The sequence below is a fragment of the Rhipicephalus microplus genome, chromosome 10 (assembly GCF_043290135.1).
Source record: "Rhipicephalus microplus isolate Deutch F79 chromosome 10, USDA_Rmic, whole genome shotgun sequence".
In the NCBI taxonomy this organism is placed as follows: Eukaryota; Metazoa; Arthropoda; class Arachnida; order Ixodida; family Ixodidae; genus Rhipicephalus; species Rhipicephalus microplus.
Genome location: NC_134709.1, coordinates 35343027 through 35367620, shown reverse-complemented (window position 1 = coordinate 35367620; position 24594 = coordinate 35343027). Strand labels below are relative to the sequence as shown.

Here is a 24594-nt window from a genome sequence, read left to right as displayed (position 1 = left end):
GCGCCGTCTAGTCTAGGAAAGGTCATTCTGGTCCAGCAAGGGGAGAGTCTGGGGTTCCCGTCCCCTGGCCTTTTCCGTGAGAACCATCAAGTGTCAGTGAGGGACCCCGCGACGGTTGGGAAAGACGGGAAGATCTTTAAGCCCAATTTTCTTGTTCACTGGGTTGATTTCACAAAGTATAGATCATATGCTGTAAATGTCAGCAGATCTAACCACTTTCGTTTGGTGTTTGGGCTAGAGGCAAAATAAATTCACAGCAGAATGACCTCGGGGATTTAGTCAACGAACTTTTTCTGGAAGCCGTGTGGGCAGTTTACTCCACTTTTATTGCAGAATTCGTTTAACTTGTCTGCCCAAATTTTTTCATGGAGGCCGAGCAGGTCTTATCATGATGCAAACATGAATTTTATTGTTCCTGTAAACTTCTTTTTCTTCTGCAGAGGACTGCTACTGCAGAAAGGTTTTAAGGTAGTGGCAGCATTGTGACAGTAGGCTTGAGGTTGACCTCCTTCTGATGTTTGGTGCTGGCCAATACTCTCAATGTTGCATGTAAATTAACACTTGAGGGTGTGGTGAAGGAACTGCCACTGCTGTAGCACAACTGGTAGTGTGCACTCTACATAAGGTTGTGGGTTTGACTTCCACAGATGGTCATGTCTTTTTAAATTTATAATTTTTTTCACTCCACTTCTATTTCTCTTTATCGTGTGATTGTAATTTGGCTTGTTACAACTTGAGAAAGAAAAAAATGGCGGCTCCTCCCACATGATAGCAGCTAACATGCCATGCCGTGCACTTGTGAAGGACAGTCGTGCTAGCTGCTTTTCGCTGTCATAATCGCTGGCAATATTTACCATGATGTTCAAGTTTCTGACCTGAAACCATTGACACAAACGTGGGTCTGTATTTAAAAGTTGGCTCTCTGAAACGCTTGTGAAACGCTGGACACCACAAAAATTAGTAAGCGCTACTGTCAGCTTACGCAAATTCTCTGTGGGAGTGGCAGCAGTGGCTGTGAGTGGAGTGGACGTTTCTTTTTAGGTTTTAATTGAGTATGGTACACATAATTGAGAAACTATGTGCATTGCATTCTCAGCCTTCTTTGGCTCGCTTACCCATTTACGTTCTATGGTTTGATCTATTGTACATTGTTTGTTTCGGCAGTTATGACGCAGGGTCTGAGGGCAACCCTGGCTTGTACGTTGGCGTGGAGCCAGCGAGTCCATCACGAGCTTACTTCGAAGTGGAACTTATCGGCATGGGAACGGCCGACCTAGTCTTGGGATTCCTCTGCCCAAGTGGTACGGGAATGCACCAGTGGGACTGTGCGCTGTCGCTTGCTTGCCGAGTCAGCCAGGGCAGGTAGTTGATGATTTTCTAATCAGTCGATCGCCCTCACTGGGCACATTGATCACTGCATTCTAATTACATTCTTTATTTTATGCATTGTTTGTTGCAATGACAGTTGAACTTATCAGTTATACAGACTCATGCATAGTAAATGAACGTTTGTGAAACTAAAATGTTGTCATTCATCCATCTCTTTGAAACATGCAGTTACAAAGGTAGCTTGTGTAGATTGATCAGAAAATAAAAAGTATTGCCATTGAAAAAGGACATGCCCTGGTCTGAGATTTGAATCCGCGACCAAAATCTTTCGGGCATTCATTCTGCAATCCGAGCTAGCCAGCAGGCCAGCATATTGCTGTAGAGGAACATCAGATATAACAGTCTTTTTGTATGAAATGCACAATTTGGTTCCACAATGTTTCATCCCAACCAAAAATGCTTTTGTCAAATCCTTTTGAATGTCAAATAAAATATCATATTCCAAGCAGTAGTAATGTAGTCAAGCACACAATAAGACATGAACATGCAGTTCTTAAAAGTTTTAATCGACTCAAGCTAACTAAAATAGTATATTGTCTATAAAAACAGTCCTTACATCAATAAGCCTCTGTTTCAGCGTGATTGAGTCGGTAGCATGGGCCACCAGAAGAATTTGACCACTCTTTATTGCACTCCCAAGTGTTAGTGTAGTAATGATTATGTCTTCCTACTTGCCCTTTTGGCTTGGTGGTTGGAACATTCTAACATAGTGTGCAAGGTTGTCTGTTGGAGTCTCAGCCGCCACATTGCAACTAAGAAGGAGTACACGTGCACTTGAATATTTTCTCTTATGGGCACAGTGAAGAACCCTGCAGAATTGATCCAGAGCACTTAACTGTGGCATCTCCCTTAGTATAAGCGTTGCTTTGGGGGATTCTTCTATGCTAGGCTGGCTCGTGTTTTGTCTGTGGGCTGTTAAAGTCGAACCGTTGAACCTTGATATGAGGAACTTCACCACAATGAAAGTCTTGATATAACGGAGTACCCTTATCTAAATTTTTGTGTACTTCTGACAGGCTATCGGAGTGTGAAAGCTGTATGCCTGGTGTGGCCTGCAGACCCGGTGACAGGATTGGATGCGGCCTCGCCTTTGACCCCAAGGTGCGGTTTCGCAACTGGGGCACCGTTGTCACTTTCTTCATCATACATAACGGCAAAGAGGTAAGTAGAGCTGCTGTAAAGTTATGACGAGGCTGCTAGCATTAAATTTAAGGTGGCGTAATCGTGAACAAATTGCCTTTGTTAACTTTTCCTCAACTAAGACACCTGTCAGACAGGAAAAGAAAAATCTGTAATTGCGGTAGGACAAAACATTGCAAGATACTACTACCATCGGTCGATGACCCTTAAAAAAAAAAAAGACACTGAAAGTGAATAGAATTTATTGTCAGAGTGAAAGTTCTGTGTGTAATAATTCCTAGAATATCAATATTATATAAAGAAATTTCTTAGTAATTGAGAAAAGAAGTGTAAGACACTATTTGTGGCATCAGTGGGGCATTCTGGTGCACCAGCGTGATGACGTAGTAGGGCTAAGTGCAATTTTATCTTATTCATTCAATGCTGCAAACTCATGGTCTAATCAGAGCAAGCGATACAAATACAATTGAACCTCATTATAAGAGACATTCACTGGGGAGAAATTCCTGTGTTTTATATGAGGTGGTCTCATATAAGCAGGCTGCATATTCTTATCAACCCTTATTTCAATGTGTGTCTCTTCAAAAGGGGGTGCAACTGTACCAAAGGAGCAGCAATGACAGAGAAACAACAATAAATGCTGAAGAAAGTTTTTGTGTAGTCTGATCACATATTTTGGTAAGGCCACTTGGCGACAAGTACTCAAACTGCTCATGACGCAAAAAAAAAATCTCAGTGCATTACATGGTGGAATAAATTGCAATTGTGCATTTCAGTTTTGTCCACTGAAAAAATATCTTCTGACTGTTACCCTTGGTAACAACACAAGTTGCATTTTCGCCAGGCTCTGACCTTGTGTGGTTGTTGACTAACTGAGCATGGGCATAGCTATGTCATGCGGCCATTTTGGAGACAGGGATTTCGAATTGCACTAATAATGTACCAACCACTAAAAGGGGATATCCCTTCAAGCTAAGGTGAGCATTTCCTTCGTTCAAAAGAAGCACTACAAGGTTTATGAAATGCTATTTCAACAATTCATGTTGCCTTAATATTTGTCTTTAGTGTCTGCTTAATATTCAAATGCCCTGTACCACCAGACATACTGAAAATATTTTATTTTTCAAGCTGTTCTCTCTTATGTCTTTTTGAAGGTCTGGACGTAATTCGGGAGAACGTTGTGTGCAGGTCGGGAGGTCCACGTCGTTGGTGTCTGGACGTCTCCATCCTGCCATAGTTATGCGAGATCCTGGGCATCAGGTTCGGCTTCTGGGTGACGGGCGACCCACTTCGTGCTCGCTTACAGAGGATGCACTCATGTGCGTTGACTCAAATGAAGACGAGTGGCTACGGCTACACGACGTCCATCTTAACGGACCCGTGAGTCAGATGGCTAGACGGTGCTACTGTGCTTGCTCAAGGTGTTTGAGTTGTAACATTTTCTAATGTATTGCTATGTGTGCTCGATTCTAAACACACCTCCTGTCCGCTGCAGTAGTATAGTGGGTAAAGTCCTCCTTTGCTTAAACGGAAGTCGCAAGTTTGATTCTAGCCTCGGCGTTGCATTTAAGTGGAGGTGAAATGCGAGAGGCCCATGTGTGGTGCGATGTTGGTGTACGTTAATGAACGCCAAATGGTTCAGATTTCCGAAGCACTCCACTACAGCGTGCATCATAATATTATCATGGCTTTAGCACATATAACGCCCACAAATTATTATTATTACATTCTAAACATGCCTTAAAAACACAAACCCGGTGATATTTCAACCTTGGCATTGTCTGGCTGTTTCAAGTTTGTGAGTAGATACTTGGAAAAGGAAAAAGTTCGTTGTCATGTTTTGAAAAAGTCGCCCTCCTTTCTTGCGCTCTCTCTGGCTGTGCAGTTGCAGTGACTGCATGCCATCAATGGCATGTTCAAAGGCACACCGCCTTGTCATCGTTTGGCACTGATGACCTTAAAACATTTTTTTTCTGTTTTAACATACTGTCACCCATGACTCTTGTTATGGCATGTTAGCGACTAGAGTTGGGAGCGCGTACCGCATTTTCCGCGCACGAACAGAGTCAATGTGCCGCGAACGGCGGTGTTGCCGGCGACCACGTTGGTCGCAATAGCAACGGAACATGAAACATTTTTCTGTCTTGAAGTTGCCATAGTTGAGTTGTCCCAGCGATAGATACCGGTGCTATCACCAGACCAACAGGCATGCGCCGCTGTTACTTTATCTGGTAGAGCGGGCCTTGAAAGCGAGCTGAGATGTTGTGCCCTAAACGTAATCCCCATTGTAAAAATAAAGGAGGGCGGGGGGGGGAGAGGGGGATGTTTGAAATCTTATTGGCCTTCTTCTTTGTCACTATACACTGATGCCCTGTGGAAAAGCATATTATGATTAAGAAGGGGCTGTTAACACTACTCACAGGACAGCGAATTTCGTTCAATTGCTAATGCGTGCATACTACTGCATAATTGTAAGCACTAGTATGACCACTTATGTCTGAAAAAGTTATTGGCAATCATTTGGAGCAGTGTATGACACTTTTTCAGCCTTTATAGAAAAAACTTCGCAAGTTTTTTCTATAAAGGCTGAAAAAGTGTCATACACTGCTCCAAATGATTGCCAATAACTTTTTCAGACATAAGTGGTCATATTTTTTTGTTTGTTTGTTTCCCCGCCACCTTTACTCGTCAGTTGCAGAATGCGCTCCAAATAGCAGATTGGCCGATACAGCTTGTTTGCTCACATATTTCCATAAATATGACGCAACCGTGCCGCAGCCATGAGGTTTCAGCAGAATGTGGTTTTAGGGGGGTACAAACCTATGTTGCATCGTGGCTCGTCGGGTAGGGGGAGGGTGCTGGTGTAGCTTGTGTGGGTTCCAGTGCTGGTGTGGCCTGAATGGGCCGAGTGCCCCTTTTGCACCCTCCAGTCGCAGCCCACGCACATAGTACATCTAAATCTGCCTCACAGGTGTTGGAGTACTCGGGCCGAGGTACCAGCATGGTAGACGTCGGCTTGGCTCAGACCCGCAGTCCACTCAGCACCACGAACCACTACTTCGAGCTGGAAATTCTAGACCCCGGAGAAAAGTGCTGCATTGCCATTGGGCTGGCCCACAGGGTAAATTTATCTCTTGCTGCTGCTAAAAAGATTTCTGGTCTGCTAAGACCGGGCACAGCGTAATTCTTAGTTGGCCAGAAATCACACAAAAAGAAGTTAATATTTTCAAATTGGCAATTAAGAAATATTCAACTCTATTTTGCACAAATATCTAAAGTTTAATTACAGATAGAGCAATGTTATTGCCAAGCCTTATTTCATCTTCAATATTTTGTTTAGAACAACTTGTTGCTAGAAAAGTGTGTGCATGCCTATTAACACAAAGGGAATAACCGTGCTACACAGGTATAAAAAAGACGCACACACTGTGCCTGTGTGTGTGTCTGTTTTATATGTCTGTAGTGCAGTTATCCTGTTGGTGTTTTCACTATTTTGTGTTGCTGATTTTCCATAGCGTAATGTAATGTACCAGTCAGGAGTGTTATATTTCATTGAAATGCTTTTATAATTTTTTTATGGGGCCTTTATTCCTTGAACGGCCTCTGCAAGAGGTTTCTAGACTGGCTGCTAAATTTTAAATGCTTGCTAATCCGAGGCTTTCTTGAATTTTCTTGCAGGATTATCCCAGGTACAGGCATCCTGGCTGGAACGAAGGGTCCATTGCCTACCATGCAGGTGAGCCCCGTGTGCCTTCAAAAAAAAAATTCAGCAAACTTTTCCGAAATCTGCTTCTGCACTGCTGCCTGTCGCAACTGATTGTTTTGGGTCAGTGTGGGTGGTGGCAGCTGCAGAGAACGGCGTCAGAATGCGTTGCCGCGTAAAAGCCGATAAAAAAGCTTCAGAATGCCTCCCCCCCCCATCACTGCCATTTCGGCTATGAAGAAACGCCTCTGTGTGAGTGAACTTGCGTCCAGCATTTGCGTGCAGTGCTTGCCGATCTGGGATTTCTTAGTTGCGAGTAAACTGTGATCGTGGGTGTGGGAGCGCATGCTTCTCTCATGCGTTAGCAGGGCTGTTTTAACGTCGTTCTTCCGATTGGTATGCACCATTTTTTGATTGGGACTGTGTCCCAAATGTTCATTGCAGGAGTAGAAGTCTTGGGAAAATGTTCCCTAGACGTAGGTGCAGTTTCAACAGGTAACGTAGGAAATCGAAAGTGCACTGAAATATGGTCGTTTAATTGATAGTTTGTTATACAGTATACTCTCAGTAAACGAAAATCTGTTAAACAAAACTACTGCCTAAATGAAACTATTGCCTCTGTAATGCTTGGTTTCGGGTTTGTATTCTGCACCCATGTTCACCTCTCAGTAAACGGAACTCCTGTTAAATGGAACATATTTTTCCGGTCTCTTCAGGTTCCGTTTACTGAGAGTCTACTGTGTCTTGTATAGTTATAAGTGGATTTGACTTTAAATAGAAGGCCACGAGTTCAGTTTCTTGTGACCCGATTCTTATGATCGGTAAACTGAATGCAAAGTACAAAAGTGCAATGCAGTAAATTTATTTATTTTTTTGTTGTACATTGTGACTTCGGTTGAACTGACACCGTGTTCAAGTGCTCAACTGTAATATGTAGTGCAGTCACATGCAATGTAGGCTGAATGCATAACTGGCGGAGGATTAAAAAAGCTACAATGAATATGATTTTTTGAGGAATGTGTTAATATTTAAAATGTTAAATACAGTATTTTTTCAAATACCATAAAAATACTATAAAAATCTGGGCGTAGTCTTAAGTTCCTTTTTAGTTTTTCTAATGCAAGATTTTGGTATCGGATTCTAGTTTTTATGATGAGAAATTTTGGCCCTGGACTGTTATAGTTTCAGCCGACAATTCATGTTTTGGTTTCGACATTGCTCGGTGGCGCTATTATCATCATCATTATCAGGCCTCTGCATTAGTATGGTGTTAGGTAGCGCTAGTCCTACCTCCCGATCGCCATAGTGATGGACGAGTGGCATAAATACGAGCAACAACGTAATAACCCGCGATATGTTCAATAAACTCTAAGATAAGCTGCCTCCGTGAAAGAAAAAAAGAATAAAGCATGCAAGAACGCGGTGCTTGTGTTCGTAAAAAGAAGTATGAATGTGAGACAGACGTTTCATTTCAATCTGAACATTTTGTGTCACCTAGGTAGTATGAATGCCGGCCATACTTATGAGACTGCTCATGCACAGTGGCAGCTTTTGGCTGTTTTCTGTATGTACGTACAGATGCCACTGCAACAAATTCTTTTTTGCAACTCGTCGTTTGCTGTACACTATGCGAGGACCTAAAATGTAGTATTGGGCTCCCTTTAAACACAAGGTGGTTTTAGCTGCCAGAACCATCAAAAACTGCGTTGTGTGGCGTCAGTTTGGCCCAGACGAGCGAAGCATTCATGTTTTGGGGAAACTGAAGGAAGCCCTTTTTGTGTTTGGTGGCCTAAGAAGATCATGACGGCCGAAAAACGGAGCACTTTCTAATGTTAAATGGGAATTGACATACTTTATTCGAGAGCAATTGAGCACTGTGGAGGCTCCCATTGATACTCGTGCTCAACGCGTTTCGGTGTCACAACTCACCTCTTGGAAGCGACTGCTGCACAACTCTTGCGCGCTGCGCTTGTCGTCACCTTGGGAGATACAGTCAAACCTCAATATATCGAACACAGATATATCGAATTATTGCCTATATCGAACGGTTCCTATATCACGCAGGACATTGCATGCATTATTGATTTCGAACAAAGTTTGACATATAATGGATATATCGAACTCGGCCACTCCAAACCGCCCGCGCTCCATTGACAGGCGGTGAGCTTTCCCGCAACTCTCGAAAGTAGCGGTAGAGCGGCGGGCGTTTACGAATGCTGCACACATCGATGGCGCTGAGAGACTTTAACATATCGGCATACGCGCGCCGCAGCCTTGCGGTAGAGGTTCTTGAATGAGGAAAGTGAAGAGAAAAGCGCGGAGCTGTTATTGTCTTTCAATACGAAAGCACCGACACGGCTTCGCGCAGGGGAAGGGGGAGTGGGAGGTAAAGATTGAGGAGGAAATTATAGGAGGGAAAGGATGCAGACGACTGTCTCGAATGCGGCCCGTGCTGCCGCCGGGAAAGGGAAAGCAGTCAGGCGAGCTGGCATGGGCGCGCCATGTGCGCGCTTTACACCAGGACTCACGCCGCAGCCTTGCAGCTTGCAGTCGTTGCAGTCTCTATGGTGTCAACTGCACACTGCGCACTTGTTGCAAGCTCCTCCCCTGTAGCATCGGCAGGCATCGGTCGTTGTGCTCGCAGTGTTTGTGCGTTTCGAGTTAGGCCTGTCGCGCGCTGTGGTGCGCGACAGGCCTAACTGTGAACGGCGGAGCTCACAGATGTGGAGATTGTCGCCGAAGCAACTACTGAGCAGCCAAACGAAGACTGTGCCGAGGTGGATCCCGCAGTCATTGATGGTGCCCCGCTCCCGACATCAGCTGAGGTCGTAGCTGCCTTGGCCCTTGTGCGCCGCCACTGCGGCGCGATTGAAGGCACCGGCCTATCACTTATGGATCGCCTCGACTATATTGAGGACGCAGTCGTCAAACACGCCATGGCCAACAAAAAGCAGGCTACTCTTTTTCAATATTTTAACCAACACAATAAATACTATGTTTGAATCTTGAAGTGAGTATTTACAGCACCACGCTTGAACCACGTTGCTTGTTTTCAGCAAGCTGTTGACGCATTTTTTTCGTCATTTTTTTATATTGAATTCTGGATATATTGAACTATTTCGCGATCGCCGCACCGTTCGGTATATCGAGGTTTGACTGTAATATCGACCTCAGCTGCTTCATGTATGCCTAAATAAACTATTTAAGGTGGGATTAAATGCTTGTGCGCTCGCGCACTTATCATTTGGTGGGGAGAATTCGGCCTTCTCTGGAACAATTGCGTTAGTTGCCTGGCCCACAAAGGTCACTTCGGTCTCTGCACAGGCCGCGTTTGCGAAAATAGCGTGTTTTTTTCATACACAGTGAGGTATAACAACTGGGACACTGGCTAGTTTGTACTCATCAGTACCTGGGATAACGTATCGTGCATCGTTTCTGTTTAAACAGTGCGTTACGTGTCGAGCGGTAAACATTCTCAAGTGCATGTGTATGATGAGGTCGGGAGGGCACGGCCGTGGTAAAATTGTAGCGCATACGAAGCGATAGAAAAAAAAATAAAGCAGGTTTTCTTAAGAATGCGAGAGGTGCACGCTCACGCGTGCTCCACTGCATTTTACTTGCAGTGAAGGTATTGTAGACCGCGGCGAGCGAGGTCGCTCACTTTCTAGGTGTTTCTTCGCTTGCAGAACGGCAGTGAGGAAAAAATAAAAGAAGGCAGCATGAAAACATGTGGTCAACTTCACACTGCAATTCATTCTGACACTGTTCTCTGCATTTATGATTGCTGACAATTAACTAAACAATGCCTTCGAACACAAGATGCCATAAATGCAAGAAGTGATAACCCTTTTTCGCATAAAAGTTCCCTGCAATGCTCAACTCGCTTACGCCAGAATGTGCCGCAAAAAGCCTTCTGCCTTTTAGCAACAGTAGTGACTGGTCAATCAATGGTAATGACTTCTGCGCAGTTGGGATGACGCCTTAACATTTCGCTCATTTGCCGACAACCTTATCACAGTCATCTGCTGATATCTACTTGGCTGTGCGTTTTTAAACTGTTTGGATATTGGTATAAGCACATTAGGCTGTTCACAAGTTTTTTGCTGCTGTGTCATGCGAAGCCACTTGTGCGCTGCTTGAAAAATGCATGTCTTCCTCATGTGAACGAACAGGCTACTCGCCTGTTTGCATAATTTTAAAGACGATAGTCTTCCTTGGGTACTTTGACACAAAAATTTTGGTCTGTCTGTCTGTTTGTCCGCCTTAACGATACCCGAAACATTTTAAATCGAACCCCATCTTCAGCGACCACCAATATTGCACAAGTTTCAGCATTTATGCTTGTGCGATTATCAAATAAAAAGCAATTATTGCGCATATCTCAGGCACAATGACAGCACATCAATATTCTCTAGTGTGTCTATACTAGAGAAGGCATACATCTTTGACAACATTTGCAGAGAAACATTCAGATACGGAGCCAATTTTTTTACCCAGCCAGACAGAACTTTGTCAGAGCTGTACTTGCCACACCCGAGTATGATCCGGTGCAAAACTTGCATGAAGAACGCACAAATGGGTGCATACATTAGACTGCAAGACAGCCTGGAATGTGATGGAGAGAGCCGAGTAAGCTACGTGCTGCATGCATCTAGCCAGAGATGATTGTCTCCATGGCGATATCGCGCTATAGTGCCACGTGCTCAATGTGAACTAGATTTAATTAACTTGTGAGCAAACAGCGGGCATAGTTTAAGACACGAAAAGGCCCTACCTTGTCACCAAAGAGGTTGTTAGCATTTTTAATAAAATATGCAGAAAAAAAACATAAATGCACTTTTCAAGGGCGAGTCCACATACAGTGTAACATGCCAATGTAACAACCACTTATTGCAGAACTTTTGAGTTCATTAATAACGAGTTTCACCTTATTTGAACTTTAAAAAAATAAAAGTAATGGTTTATAAAAACAAATATAACAATGAAAAAAATCATAGCACATCCACGGTGTGAATGATGATGAGTGGGGCTAAGCATCCGTCGATTCATTCGTGCGTCCGTCCATTTGTTGTTCTTGCCTGCAGAGATATGTCTCGTGTACATCGGCATCCTGAGTGACCTTGGTGTTTGATGTTCGCAATCGTCAGGCTTGATCGCAAAAACAGAGTCATCCCACGATGGTCTTCATCATGAGATTTGAAGTGGAATAAGTAGAACCACTAATTGTGGGTCCCACGAGTCAAATTTAAGGTCTCAAACATGCATCTGCAATGTTTCTGACGAGCGTGGCAAACTATTATCATCTGGTCGTAGATGTTACACTTGCAGCTGCCAAACTATAGTGTACTTATAATCTAAATATTCCTTGACCTGCAAAAGCAGAATGAGTGTAACTGCGTCACTAAGTGCTCGCTTGTCGACAGCTGTGACGTTGTAACGTACATGCAGCATACAACACATCCACCCGCAGCAACCATTAGACCAATCACAAGGCACGCTAGAGCAACATGGCAGAAGCTGCCGAGAGGCCTCAAAACAAACGTTAAACATATATTTTTTTTGTGTGTGTGTTGTTAACTTAATGAAGGACCCAGCTGAAGGGCGAAGTTTTAAAACGGAGAACCGCTCTTTCTGATAAGCACAGTTACGGCATTGTGGTGCTACGTAAATTTTTAATATTATAATTTAGAATGTGCTTCAATGTCTTCTGGCACTTTTTTTCCCTGTGATTTCGCTTGAAAGTACAGTCGAACCCACTTTTAACGATCCCAGATATAACAATCAATTGGTTATAATGACCATATTTCGGGGCACTTACGATTTTCCTGTGCTGCCCATATAAACTACGAAGTGACAAAAAAAAGTTAAAACAGGTATTTTAAAATACGTGAGAGGTGCACGCTCGCACATACCCCACTGCAGTTTACCCATGAAGAAGATATCGCAGACCGCAGCGATCACCGCACGCAGATTTCGGACGCTGCGAGCGAGGTCTCTTACTTTCCTAGCATTTCTATAAGGGAAATAAGAAGAAAGGAGGCAGCATGAAGAGTTGCGGTCAATTTTCGTGTGGCAAACTTTTCTGGCGCCGTTCTTTGCACCTACGACCACCGCCGACTAATGAAACAATGCCTTCGAATGCAAGAAGCGATGACTTTTTGTCGTTTAAAATCTCACTGTGACGCTTAACTCGCTGACGCCACAATGAGCCGTGAAAGGTGTTCTGCCTTTTGGTAATGGCAGTGACTGGTTGGTCAGTGATTACAACTACCGTGCGGTGGCGGCGAGGTAGCCGGTAGCGATGAATGTGCCACTCTGACCCATTGCTGACAACCTTACCACAGTCATCTGCAGATACACTATTTGCTCGGCTGCGCGTGTTTAAATCGCGCGCAGTGGCGGTGGTACAAGCCTATCATTTTGCCTTCGGCCGCCAGTGTCGTGTGAAACGGCTTTCGTGCGTTTCTTGCAAAATGCGTGTCTTTGTTGTGTTGAACGAACACGCTGCTCGCCACACCTGAGCACGAAGCATGCACTAATAACGCACAAACACGCACATACAAAAGGCTGCAAACGGCCCAGCAGGCGACAGTCAAGGCCGAGTAAGCGACCTGCTACATGCAACTAGCCATGGGTGATTGATTGTGATACCGCGCTTTAGTGGAACGGCGCAAGTTTGCAGGGAATGTGGTTTAACTTACTTGTGAGCACACAGCAGAAGTCGCTTAACATGCAAAAAGGCCTTACCTGTTGCGGGAGGAATTTTTAATGAAAATACACCAAGAAAAAAAGGTTCCGTCGCTAAGTATACGTTCTTAAGGGCAGGTTTATTTACAACGATCTGCTGATATAACGACCACTTATCACAGCACTTTTAAAGTCGTTATAAACGGGTTCGGCTGTATTTTCTTAGAAAAATACCCTAGAAATATTTCAAAATTATTTGATTCTAATCGCACTTGCAATTTATCATTTGCATTCACCTCGCACCCAAAATTTTGCTATTCACGCAGCTCTCGATTCTTTGCTAGCTCTGAGGTTACCTACTGTCACCTCTTCTAAAGGATGTGTTTTTCTCTTTATTACAGATGATGGCAAGATTTTTGTAGGAAGTGGTGTGGGATCACGGTTTGGACCCAAGTGCCAGAAAGGTATGGCGAAACGTTTTGAATGTCTTGTAAATGAAGATTGTTACGTACAATCCAAATGGTGTACGAATAACTGTTTATTGGGGCGAACTTGTGCCCGAAAAGTAGCGGCGTCTGTAACAGGCGATCAGCAAAAGGGGATCAATCTCCGAGAGAAAAAAAACCCTCGAGCGGTGGTCCACTTCTTTTTCATCAAAATCCCGTGCTTAGGAAGCGCGCGCCGTCGCGGCTTTTTCTTGTTTGATCATCAAGCCGCTGGTCTCTTGGGGGGGGGGGGGGGGGCGCACGAACTAGCGCGCGTAGTTTGAATACTGCGTTCGCCTTGCGTCATTATCCCTCCTCCGAAAACGCATCGTCCCGATGCGTAAAAGCAGTGTTGCTGAGATGGTCTGAATGCGTGATTTCCAATGGAGAAATAGGTATTCCTCATAATCGGGTGTGTATAATTCGATGTTCATTGCCTGTCATAGTATGGCTTCATTCTGACTACATGCACGATTTCTGTGCTCCTTCGGCATCTTGATGAGCTCACTTGTCCTTCCGGTGACACCTCGTAGTTCAAGGAGCTGACGCGACGAAGGACTCGGTAAGGGCCGAAATAGCGGCGCATGAGCTTTTCGGAAAGGCCAGGCGTCCGCACAGGAGTCCAAATCCAAACTAGGTCGCCTGGTGCGTAGTCGACTCCTCTCCGACGAAGGTTGTAACGGTTTGCATCCACGCGTTGTTGTTGTTTTATGCGATGTCGCGCCAACTGCCGTGCTTCTTCGGCTCGCTGAATGAATTCGCTGATGTCAGGCTTGTGCTCTGTATTGTCTTCTACAGGCAGCATTGCATCTAATGGTGTGGTAACTACTCAACCATAGACTAGCTGGAATGGCGTCACTTTAGTAGTCTCCTGCACAGCAGTATTGTAAGCGAAAGTGGCATACGGCAGTATCTTGTCCCACGCACGGTGCTCCAAGTCAACGTAAATGGACAACATATCGGTTAGAGTTCTGTTGAGTCGCTCGGTTAGCCCATTAGTTTGGGGGTGGTAAGCCGTTGTTTTCCTATGACTTGTGTGGGTAAGTTTCATAATGGACTGCGTCAGATTGGCTGTGAATGCAGTTCCTCGATCCGTGATAACCACCTTTGGGGCACCATGCCGTAGTACAATGTTAGTGACGAAAAATTCAGCTACTTCTATAGCCGTGCCCCTGGTGAGAGAGGCTGTCTCGGCATACCGGGTTAAGTAGTCTGTCGCCACTACTATCCATCGGTTGCCCATTGATGACGTGGGAAATGGACCAAGTAGATCCATTCCTACTTGTTCGAACGGAGACTCAGGTGGTTCAATTGGTTGGAGAAATCCTGCAGGTTTCAATGGAGGCGTTTTGCGTCTCTGGCAATCTCTACATGTCCTTACATAATGCTGTACAGCATCCAGTAACTTTGGCCAGTAGTATTTTGTGCGGATGCGAGCCAATGTTCTACTCACTCCGAGGTGTCCTGCTGCTGGGTCATCGTGGCAGGCTTCCAGGATTTCGGGTCGCAAGGCCGAAGGAACGACGAGTAGGAATTTCTCCTTGCTGTGCTCGAAGTTTCTTTTGTATAAAACGTTGTTTCTCATGAGGTACGAGGACAATCCCCGGACGAAAACTCGAGGAATACGCACGGGTTGCCCTTCCAGATGCTTGATCAGTTTAAGCAACTCCGCGTCAGATCGCTGATATTCAGTCATGTCTGCGGTGCTCACGGCCCCAAGAAACGGAAAGTCGTCTCCATCTTCCCCAGGTGCAGATTCCATTGGTGCGCGTGATAGGCAATCAGCATCGCTGTGCTTGCGACCCGACTTGTATACGACTGTTATGTCGTATTCTTGCAACCTGAGGCTCCATCTAGCAAGTCGCCCAGAAGGGTCCTTTAGGCCTGCGAGCCAGCACAACGAGTGATGGTCGCTCACTGCTCGAAATGGTCTACCATATAAGTACGGTCGGAATTTCTGTATGGCCCATATTACCGCCAGACATTCTTTTTCCGTCGCCGAATAATTTATTTCAGCTCTCGAAAGAGTGCCACTAGCATATGCGACCACTCTTTCCTCTCCGTTTTGCAGCTGCACAAGGACGGCGCCTAGTCCCAAATTGCTTGCGTCCGTGTGAATCTCTGTTTCGGCTTCTTCGTGGAAATGTGCCAGGACAGGGTGGTGTAGGAGTCGCTGTCGTAGCTCATTGAACGCCTCTTCTTGCTCGCTTGTCCAGGTGAAAGGCATGTCTTCTTTCGTCAGTCGGGTTAGTGGCTCCGCAATCTTCGAAAAATCTTTAACGAATCTTCTGTAATAGGCACAAAGTCCTAAGAATCGTCTCACAGCCCTTTTATCTGTCGGTCTAGGAAACGTTTCTACAGCTGCTGTCTTTTCGGGATCAGGTCGAATGCCTTCAGAGCTAACCACATGACCGAGGAAAAGCAGTTCATGAAAACCAAAATGGCACTTTTGGGGTTTTATCGTCAGCCCTGCTGAACTAATCGCTTCCAGCACAGTACGTAGTCGTTCCACATGCTGATCGAAGGTGGCCGAAAAGATCACGACGTCATCGAGATAAACAAGGCAGGACTGCCATTTTAACCCGGACAGCACAGTATCCATCATCCGCTGAAATGTGGCGGGTGCGGAACACAGGCCAAATGGGAGTACCTTGAACTCGTATAACACATCTGGGGTCACGAAAGCAGTTTTCTCGCGATCTCGTTCGTCCACCTCTATCTGCCAGTATCCGCTCTTGAGGTCTAGAGAGGAGAAGAATTTCGCGTCTCGTAGTCTGTCAAGGGTGTCATCGATCCTTGGAAGGGGATAGACATCCCGCTTTGTGACGACGTTCAATTTTCGGTAGTCAACGCAGAAGCGCAAGGTCTGGTCCTTTTTCTTTACCAGTACTACAGGTGAGGCCCATGGGCTGGCCGACGGTTGAATTACGTCGTCCCTGAGCATTTCTTCAACTTGGCCTCTGATGACTTCTCTCTCTTTTGGTGACACTCGGTGCGGGTGCTGGCAAATAGGTCTAACAGATTGATCGACTATGATGCGGTGTTTGATGATAGATGTTCTTTGCACTTTCGATGACGTGGAAAAACATGAGGCGTACTCCCGTATAAGGCTCTCGATTTTTTGTTTCTGGTTCGGTAATAGGGCTGCTTCGATGTGGATAGATGCGAGTATGGAATCTATACCGTCAGGGTGCAGTGGTGCAGTCTCGGAAGAATTCAAATCTGTAATCGGAACGTAATCATGCAAGTGACCAACCACAGTTCCCTTCGCAAGGTGCTGCACCTCATTTCGGAAATTTGTCGGGAAGACACTCGTACACCCATCACGCAGTCGTACAATACCTCTTGCTGCACAGATCCCTTTCTCGAGTAATAGCCCAGTATTGCTTTCTGCCATTCCTTCATAGTCGTTGTACACATTGCTTTTTACGGTGACAACGATGATGGATCTTGCAGGTACTGTTACATCATCACCTGCAATCTGGAGCGCATCGAATCGTTTTTCACTCTCGAAAGTCGCGATGGCGTGTTTTGTCGAGAACGAGACGCACGTTTCCGGCAAGTTTATCACTGCGCCATTGGCCTGCAAAAAGTCCATTCCGATAATTACATCTCTTGAACACTCCGACAGGACAATGAAGCTGGCGACGTAGGTGAAGCCGCGTATCCCAACTCTAGAGGTACACATGCCTGCCGGATCAATAAGGTGTCCCCCGGCGGTTCGCACTTGTGGTCCTATCCAAGGGGTCAGCACTTTTTTCAGCGTTCTGGCAAGTCCCCTGCTCATGACGGAATAGTCTGCGCCTGTGTCTACTAAAGCATTCGTTTCGTAGCTGTCTATAATTACCGACAAATCAGAAGCGACGTTACCATTTCCGCACGTAGTCTCGTGTCCGTCATCACATTTTGAAATCGGCACTGGAGGTTGTTTTCTTGCGTCGGCAGCGGCCTTACCTCCCCAGGTCGCTGATTCTAGTTTTCCCGAAGCGGGCTTTGGGGAAGTCGCCTCGGAGAGTTTGAAGATGGGCGCGGACTTGGTGACCGATACCTCAGTGGCGCTGTCGACCGAGACTGATGCTGTTGCGAGGAGTGAGCCCCTTGACGCGTTGACAAGTACTCCTCGATTTCAAAAGGTCGCTCCCCATTCCGTGGACAGGCAGCGTTTACGGGAAAACCCCGAAGTCCAGCTCGGCGATATGCACACATCCGGTAAAGATGGCCAGCTTCTCCGCAGTGATAACAAAGCGGAATTCGATCAGGAGTGCTCCATATATCAGCTTTTCGGATCCTAGTCTCGGCTGGGGACGGCGTAAATCGAGGCTTCAGCAGATGCGTGCTTGCTGCGGCGAAATAAGGTCCAGGGGCGGCGAAAGGAGGTCCAGGGGTGACGAATTGAGGTACAGGGGTGTTTCTCAGTACCTCGGCGTACGAGACTGCGGGCTGCATCGGAATTGGCGCTTGAACAGGCTGGGCTTGTGGCTGCTGCTCACGGACTGCCTGTCTCACTTCCTCCCGAACAACTTCCCCTAAAGACGAGACCGTTGAGGAGTTGCCGTTTAGCTTCTGGAGCTCTTCTCGAACCACCGATCGAATGAGCTCTCGTAATAAGTCGATGCCATTCCCGAAGACTGCTGACACCACGTCTACGGATGCGACGTTAACATCTCGATTGTAGTGCCTCGCTCGCTGTTGCAGAGTCTTTTCAACCGCTGTCGCCTCGGTGCGAAATTCAGCGACGTTCCGCAGGGGACATCGGAGCAAACCGGCAAAAATCTCCTGCTTCACCCCACGCATCAGGTGCCGAAGTTTCTTGTCCTCGCTCATATTTTGATCAGACCGGCGGAATAACCGGCACATGTCTTCCACATACATTGCGACGCTTTCATTGTTGCGCTGGTTTCTTGCCTGCAAGGCCGCTTCAGCTCTTTCCTTGCGGTCTGTACTCGGGTATGTGGCCAGTAGCTCCCGTCGGAAATCATCCCACGATCGAATGGTACCTTCATGGTTTTCAAACCACGTTCGTGCAATGCGAAATAAACTCGGCGGAGCTTCCGTTCTTCGGGCCAGCCGTTGCAGTTGGCGACGCGCTCAAAACCCTCCAGCCAATCCTCGGCGTCTTCATGAGGATCGCCATGAAAAGGGTCCGGCGTCCGTGGCTCATCGACAACGACGTGCGTGGCAGCGACTGGAGACGAAACGGCGTGTGCGGCAGCGGTTGGAGACGACATTTCGGTACTCTCATTGGAGACAGTTGGAGACACTCTGGGCTCTAGTGGCAGGGGAAATTCCGGCGGCTCACCACGTAGACGACAGCTGGAGCGCTGATGAACTGGCGTGAGCTCAGTTGGTTCGACTGCTCGTGGTTCCGGGCTGCTTCCTCGAAGTCCAACTGGGTTTGGGATCATTACCCAGCGCCTCCACCAGAATTGTTATGTACAATCCAAATGGTGTACGAATAACTGTTTATTGGGGCGAACTTGTGCCCGAAAAGTAGCGGCGTCTGTAACAGGCGATCAGCAAAAGGGGATCAATCTCCGAGAGAAAAAAAACCCTCGAGCGGTGGTCCACTTCTATTTCATCAAAATCCCGTGCTGAGGAAGCGCGCGCCGTCACGGCCTTTTCTTGTTTGATCATCAAGCCGCTGGTCTCTTGGGGGGGGGGGGGGGGGGCGCGAACTAGCGCGCGTAGTTTGAATACTGCGTTCGCCTTGCGTCAATATTTTGTCTAATGGTGCAGATACAGCTTGCGACTGGCAAACTTGTGCTGTGCATGGATCAATAAAGAAAATGAAAGCTACTTTTACTATTCAGCTCATTGAAGGGCTGTAGGTAGTGTCGGTCGCTACAGTAAAGCCTGGATATATCTGACCGGGGGGGAGGGGGGGAAGGGTCACAAAAGATTCGAAGCTTATCTTACACTGTGCACTTGGACTGTTTGTCGAGATCTCAGAAATCAGTAATTTATTGATTTGTTTCTCTGAGCCTGTGTCAAAAACTGAAATGTCTACCTGTTCATTTTTAGTAAACCTTCTGCGGTAGCTTTGCAGGTAATTTGTATGTCGCATCATCTCTGCTTTATAGAATGTTTTGATTGCTGTCATGAAGTAAGCGGCTGACTCACTTGCCAACGTGAAGACACTGTTCCGTGCTAGATGCCCCATTTCAGTTTCATATTTTTAAACTTTTCTGCAAATGTTACCTGATTAGTAAAGTGTTACAGGAGTAATCATGTATGTTCTTAACTTTATATGTGCATTCATGACTGCACTTTGAATGCCTTTTTTTTATGGGCAAAAAAAATAATGGACTAGAAATAAAGTGGATAAATTAGATCCAGAGGGCCAGTGAAAGGTGAGAGCCAACTGGAGGGTAAGGGTGAAAAATCATCCATTTCATCGGTGGGCTCAGACCTTGCCAACAAAAAGGGTGATTTTTGTCCATATTTATTCATTTAGAGTTTTATAATTATCACTTTACTACTGTTCAAGACAACAATTAATGGCTTCTATACTTTGCCTGGCCTAATTGTCTATTGTATTGATTAGTTTGTTACTAGTCAAGCTTTATAACCTAACCGAATCTCCTTGTCAAAACATGCCGTGACATTTCTTACTTGACGACTTATTGTCACTTGATTACACACATGTCATTTGATAGGTCACGCACATTACTGTTGGCAGTATAGCCTTATATGCAGTAAACGCATTGTTATGCTAGTCAACGCGCTGTAGGTGTGTTTGAATGTGCACGGGGCCCATTTTACCACTGCGGCCTTGAGAGCACTTGTCTCACATGTCATCGCAGGAGACATCATGGGTTGCGGTATCCTGTTCCCACGCGAGTATGTGGAGCCCAACGAACCCAACAGAGACGCCATAGACAACGATGACAAGGGCCGGTTGGAAGGGGACGACAACGACGAGTATGACTTCATGAAGTACGACGTGATTCCCCTTGAAGGAACCCTGGTGCAGGTGAGGGCTTGACATAGTTCGTGGATCGTTTGTTCATGGCTGATGACATAGTGGACACCTGCAACGTGACAGTCATCGACACATGCGACGCAAAGAGCTACTCACGGCGACCGATATTTCGCATCTGTGAGTGACACACCCATCGCCACACAGAATTCAGGTCTGCTCGCATTTCTGTTGCCCCGCAAAATAAGCTGGCGTCCTGTTCCTGGGCACCTGATTGGTTCAGAGGATTGTGACTGCAGTCGTGCGGCTGAAACAACGAGCATTGAGCGACTGAGAAAAAGTAGTCGTTTTGCGACCAGAGTAGCTATTTGTGACTGTTTATGAGCAGTTGCTTCGTGACTAACTTGGTTGCACGTCCGGTACTGGCCACAGGTGTGATCGAGCCTAAGGTGCATTAATATCTTTGAACTAAAAGAATAGTGGGCTAACATGACATGAATATGTTTGCCCGTTTGTTAAGGACTTGCATTTTGATCGTGCACAGTGTTTGCTTTTCTCGTTTGGAACATTGCATGTCGCAGCAGTGTGTGTCGCACACCCTGTAACATTGTTAAATATGTTGAGATATGCTGAGCATAGAGAATTAAAATCGCAGCTGGTTTCTTTAAAAGCCCTTTAGGACTCTGTTTTGTGGCTTTTTTTTTTTTTTTCGTTCCCCAAGCACAAAACCGATCAATGTAGAGTGTTACTCTTGAGTGATTTTTGTTCATTATAAAAAAAGGGAGAGCTGAGCTAAGTTCATACATATTTTCTTCAAAGACAGGCATGCAAACATGGACGTGATAGAGCTGTGACGACAACACAAACGTAGACTAACGACTGAATAGGTGCACAGTAACAGAAGAAAAAAGAAGGCACGAAAGCTTATCTTTACATGCCCAAGCAAAATGTCATACCTATTAATTTGGCACGCATGGGGCCTGCGGAGACGATAACTGTTCAGGCATTTGATTTCTTTTCTTTACGTGATTTAATCGATGGCTTGTGCTTTACGAAAGAAAATGTCATTCTGTTTCTTGTTCATCACCCGCTCGTGCTTTCTCCGCTCGTGCTATCTTACCTGGCTTATTGGCAGTTGTAAAGACAACATTAACACTCTATCTACTGCCTCCCTTTTTGAGCCTGCGGGATATGCAATCAATGGAAGGGACACCTGCAACACATTTGTTTCTATTGCTTTCTGCAACCACGGTTGAACTTAACAACACGGACTTTGCACAACATTTTGTAATACAGTCGAGCCCACATATAACGGCCCCACTTAAAACGAACTTTCGCTTAAAAAGAACAATATCTGCGTGACCTTGAAAATATGCATTAGTTCAATGGCACAAAATCGCACTTACAACGAATGTCTCCAAGCGCCGCTGATCGGTTACAGCGAACGGAGTCAGCGGTTTGCCGACTTCCCGTGAAACCAATTTCGACCACGGATCAGGCATCGGCAAGGTGCCCATACATTCTTATTGTTAAACGCCGACCCTGCCTCCGCGACCCTATAATTGCCGCTCTCCCCACCCACGGAGAAAGGAAAGCTGTTTCCTTCCTCTATGCCTTGACTGCTTTTTGTTACGCACCCCTCCGTCCTTTGTCCCCCCGTTATTCTGAGCACCCCACATCGCCAGACGAGGCCCGCGTTTTCACACTGCCACCGATCTTGAAGACCGGTCAGCCATCTACCCTGTTTTTGGTCGCTGGTACTGTCGTTGGCATCGCCGGCCTGGAGTAACCAGACCATTTGCCCACATCGTCGGCCATTGACTGTATCCGATCATCTGCGTCTAGTGCACGCACGTACGCTACCCCACCGACTCTGATAATCTGCTATTCGTTCCGTGTTTAGGACTGGTTCTCGCTCACTCCGCACGGAAGCGTGAAAACGGCTGTTAATTAGCGTGGAACGAATCGCAAAATATCGAAGTTCCTGAGGCTACGCAAACCCGCCGGTGCAACAAAAGGATTTTTTGACTACGGCCGCCGATTCTTCGAACACAGCCGCGCGCAGGCACTTTTTCCAAGTTTTTCTACGTGCGAGTTTCGCGGACCTTTCAAGCAAGCTACCCAACCTGCCTCCTCCCCATGTGTTTTGGTTTTCAAGGTCACCCTCCCGCCGCATCCTCCCTTCTCTTTATCGCAACTCCTTGCCCTTCTCTCGCAACTGCTCTCCTCTCTTGATCACAAACTCCTCACCCGTCGCCACCGCTCCGCGACGCCCGTCATGCTGGCTCGAATTAGTTTCGTTTTCTGACTGGAAACGGGCCCAAAGCAGTTCTACGCGTTCTGGCATGTGTGTCGCGTGTGCACGTCTTGCTCGCTCTTGGTGTGCATGTGTGGTCATGGTGGCTTACAGGAGGACTAGCACGCTTTTTTCTGCCGCTCAACAAAACGTCCAAAGTGTGACCACTTGGCTTGAGCGTAATCCGCGCGTTAGGTGCCGCGTTGCGGAGTGCTTGCTCATAGCTGTTGACCACCTGGCAGCCAACTTGCCGCTTCGGGCGTCCCGGTATTCAGCTGTGGAGATGGTGAATATTTCGTGGGTGGCGGTGACGGCTGCATGCGCATGAAACTGTTTTCGGGAATCCGACTTCTTCGACGTCGGGCCTGATGCCAAGCCTGAAGCTTCCGAACAGGACCACTGCAACGGCGATTATTGGCAGCATGTCGTCGACTCCGACTTGGGAGAGTGGGTGGGACATCTGTTACAATGGTTTAATTACGGTTGATCATGATGCCGACACTGCGAACTGTGCACAAATTGGGGCATTGTGAATGAAGTGCGTGGCGAGAGCGATTTGAAGGAATCGGACTGCGAGAACGACGAAACTCTGGAGCCAGTGCCTCGTGCAGCTTATGCCACGGGCCTCGACGAACGAGCACCCTGTCATTTTAAATGAACTAGAGACCGCCCTTATCGCCTCTGCTCTTCGAAACGCGTGCATCACGGACTTTTGGGGGCAAAAAAAAATTGTGTTTTCACTCGCAACTTTTTTTAAAAGCTGTGTTTCATTTACTACGAACTTCGGGATACAGCGAACGGATGCCGCGTCGCGCTCAGGTTCGTTGTAAGTGGGCTCGACTGTAGTGCCTGCTGTAAAATGTGAAGATAACCTACAACTAAAAGAGGTATAACCTGTACAAACCTTAATACATTTAAACTTAAACTATCTGTTGTTAGGCGACGTGCTTCCAATCTTCCTGGGACACTTTTCGAGCGTGGTCAGAAAACGCTTCCAAGCCGTAGTCGAGACTCCTGAGAACACATGAGCCAAGCATTATAGCGCAGGACATCGCTTGAAGTTCTCAAAGAATTTTCAAAGTCGGCTAGAAGTCGTTCCCTCCGCTTTCTACAAATGATGCCACATACCCTAAGGATCGGGCCACGTGCCTTAATCTCGGGCCATTGGCTGATTTAAGCATTGTGAGCTGAATGAATAGTTGCTGCAACTTCCACGAGAGGCTGCCACGTGCCCGCTCGCAGACTTGTGATCAAGCTGAAAGTAAGCTGCACATTTTAAGAAGAAAAAAAGGTCACCTTTTCGCCACAAGGGTAAAGCAATGAATGCACAAGCAAACAGCAATGAATGCAGTAGCAACTGTAGTAGACACTCAGTAAACGGAACTAGTGCTTAACTGGAACAACTGCCTCTTGATTGGTTTTATACCTGGATTCTCCACCCTTGTTCGTCTCTCAGTAAACGGAACTTCTGTTAAACTGAACACATTTTACTAGTCTCTCCAGGTTCCACTCAACGAGAGTCTGCTGTAATTGGAATGTCGTCCGAAAAACGACAAGCAACTAAAAACTTGCAGCACGCTTCTCAAGGGCAAAGGATGCACGAAAAGGACACTCACAAGAGGAGCATGAACTAAGAACTGTCACAATTGTTACTTCTTTGTCTTTGAGTGGCACGCTTCAAGAGTTAACTAAGCACACAATCAAGTGCCCCTCGTTTGGCTCCTCTAGCTAGCAGTTCACTCATTTCACAAACGTGGCTGCTGCAGCAAGTAAAGTGACCTTTATGCTCTCTCGAGATCATCAGAATCGGTAATTTATCGCTCCTGTGGAGGCCAGACGTGCCACTGTGTAAGCCAAAAACTATTGGAATGCTAGAGATTGCCAGTCGGAGGCACACCGTGCAAGTCACTTTTTCAGTGTAAAGAGTGTAAGTGCATATGAAATTTGATAACACTCAGGAATGAAGAAACAGGTC

At 46.3% G+C, this 24594-nt stretch overlaps 1 protein-coding gene across 3 annotated transcripts in view; it reads left to right on the top strand.

Moving 5' to 3' along the window:
* LOC119181241 (SPRY domain-containing protein 3) overlaps positions 1-24594 on the top strand; it is a 38196-nt gene that overhangs the window by 3926 nt on the left and 9676 nt on the right. For all 3 annotated transcript variants that reach the window (XR_005111172.2, XM_075875443.1, XM_037432438.2), the window contains exons 3-9: positions 1165-1362; positions 2406-2550; positions 3718-3909; positions 5501-5650; positions 6208-6265; positions 13321-13383; positions 20208-20377. Coding sequence is in view for 2 of the 3 variants with exons in the window: in XM_075875443.1 (XP_075731558.1) it covers positions 1165-1362; positions 2406-2550; positions 3718-3909; positions 5501-5650; positions 6208-6265; positions 13321-13383; positions 20208-20377 (976 nt within the window). In the remaining variant the exon portion in view is untranslated. The remainder of the gene's footprint in view (positions 1-1164; positions 1363-2405; positions 2551-3717; positions 3910-5500; positions 5651-6207; positions 6266-13320; positions 13384-20207; positions 20378-24594) is intronic.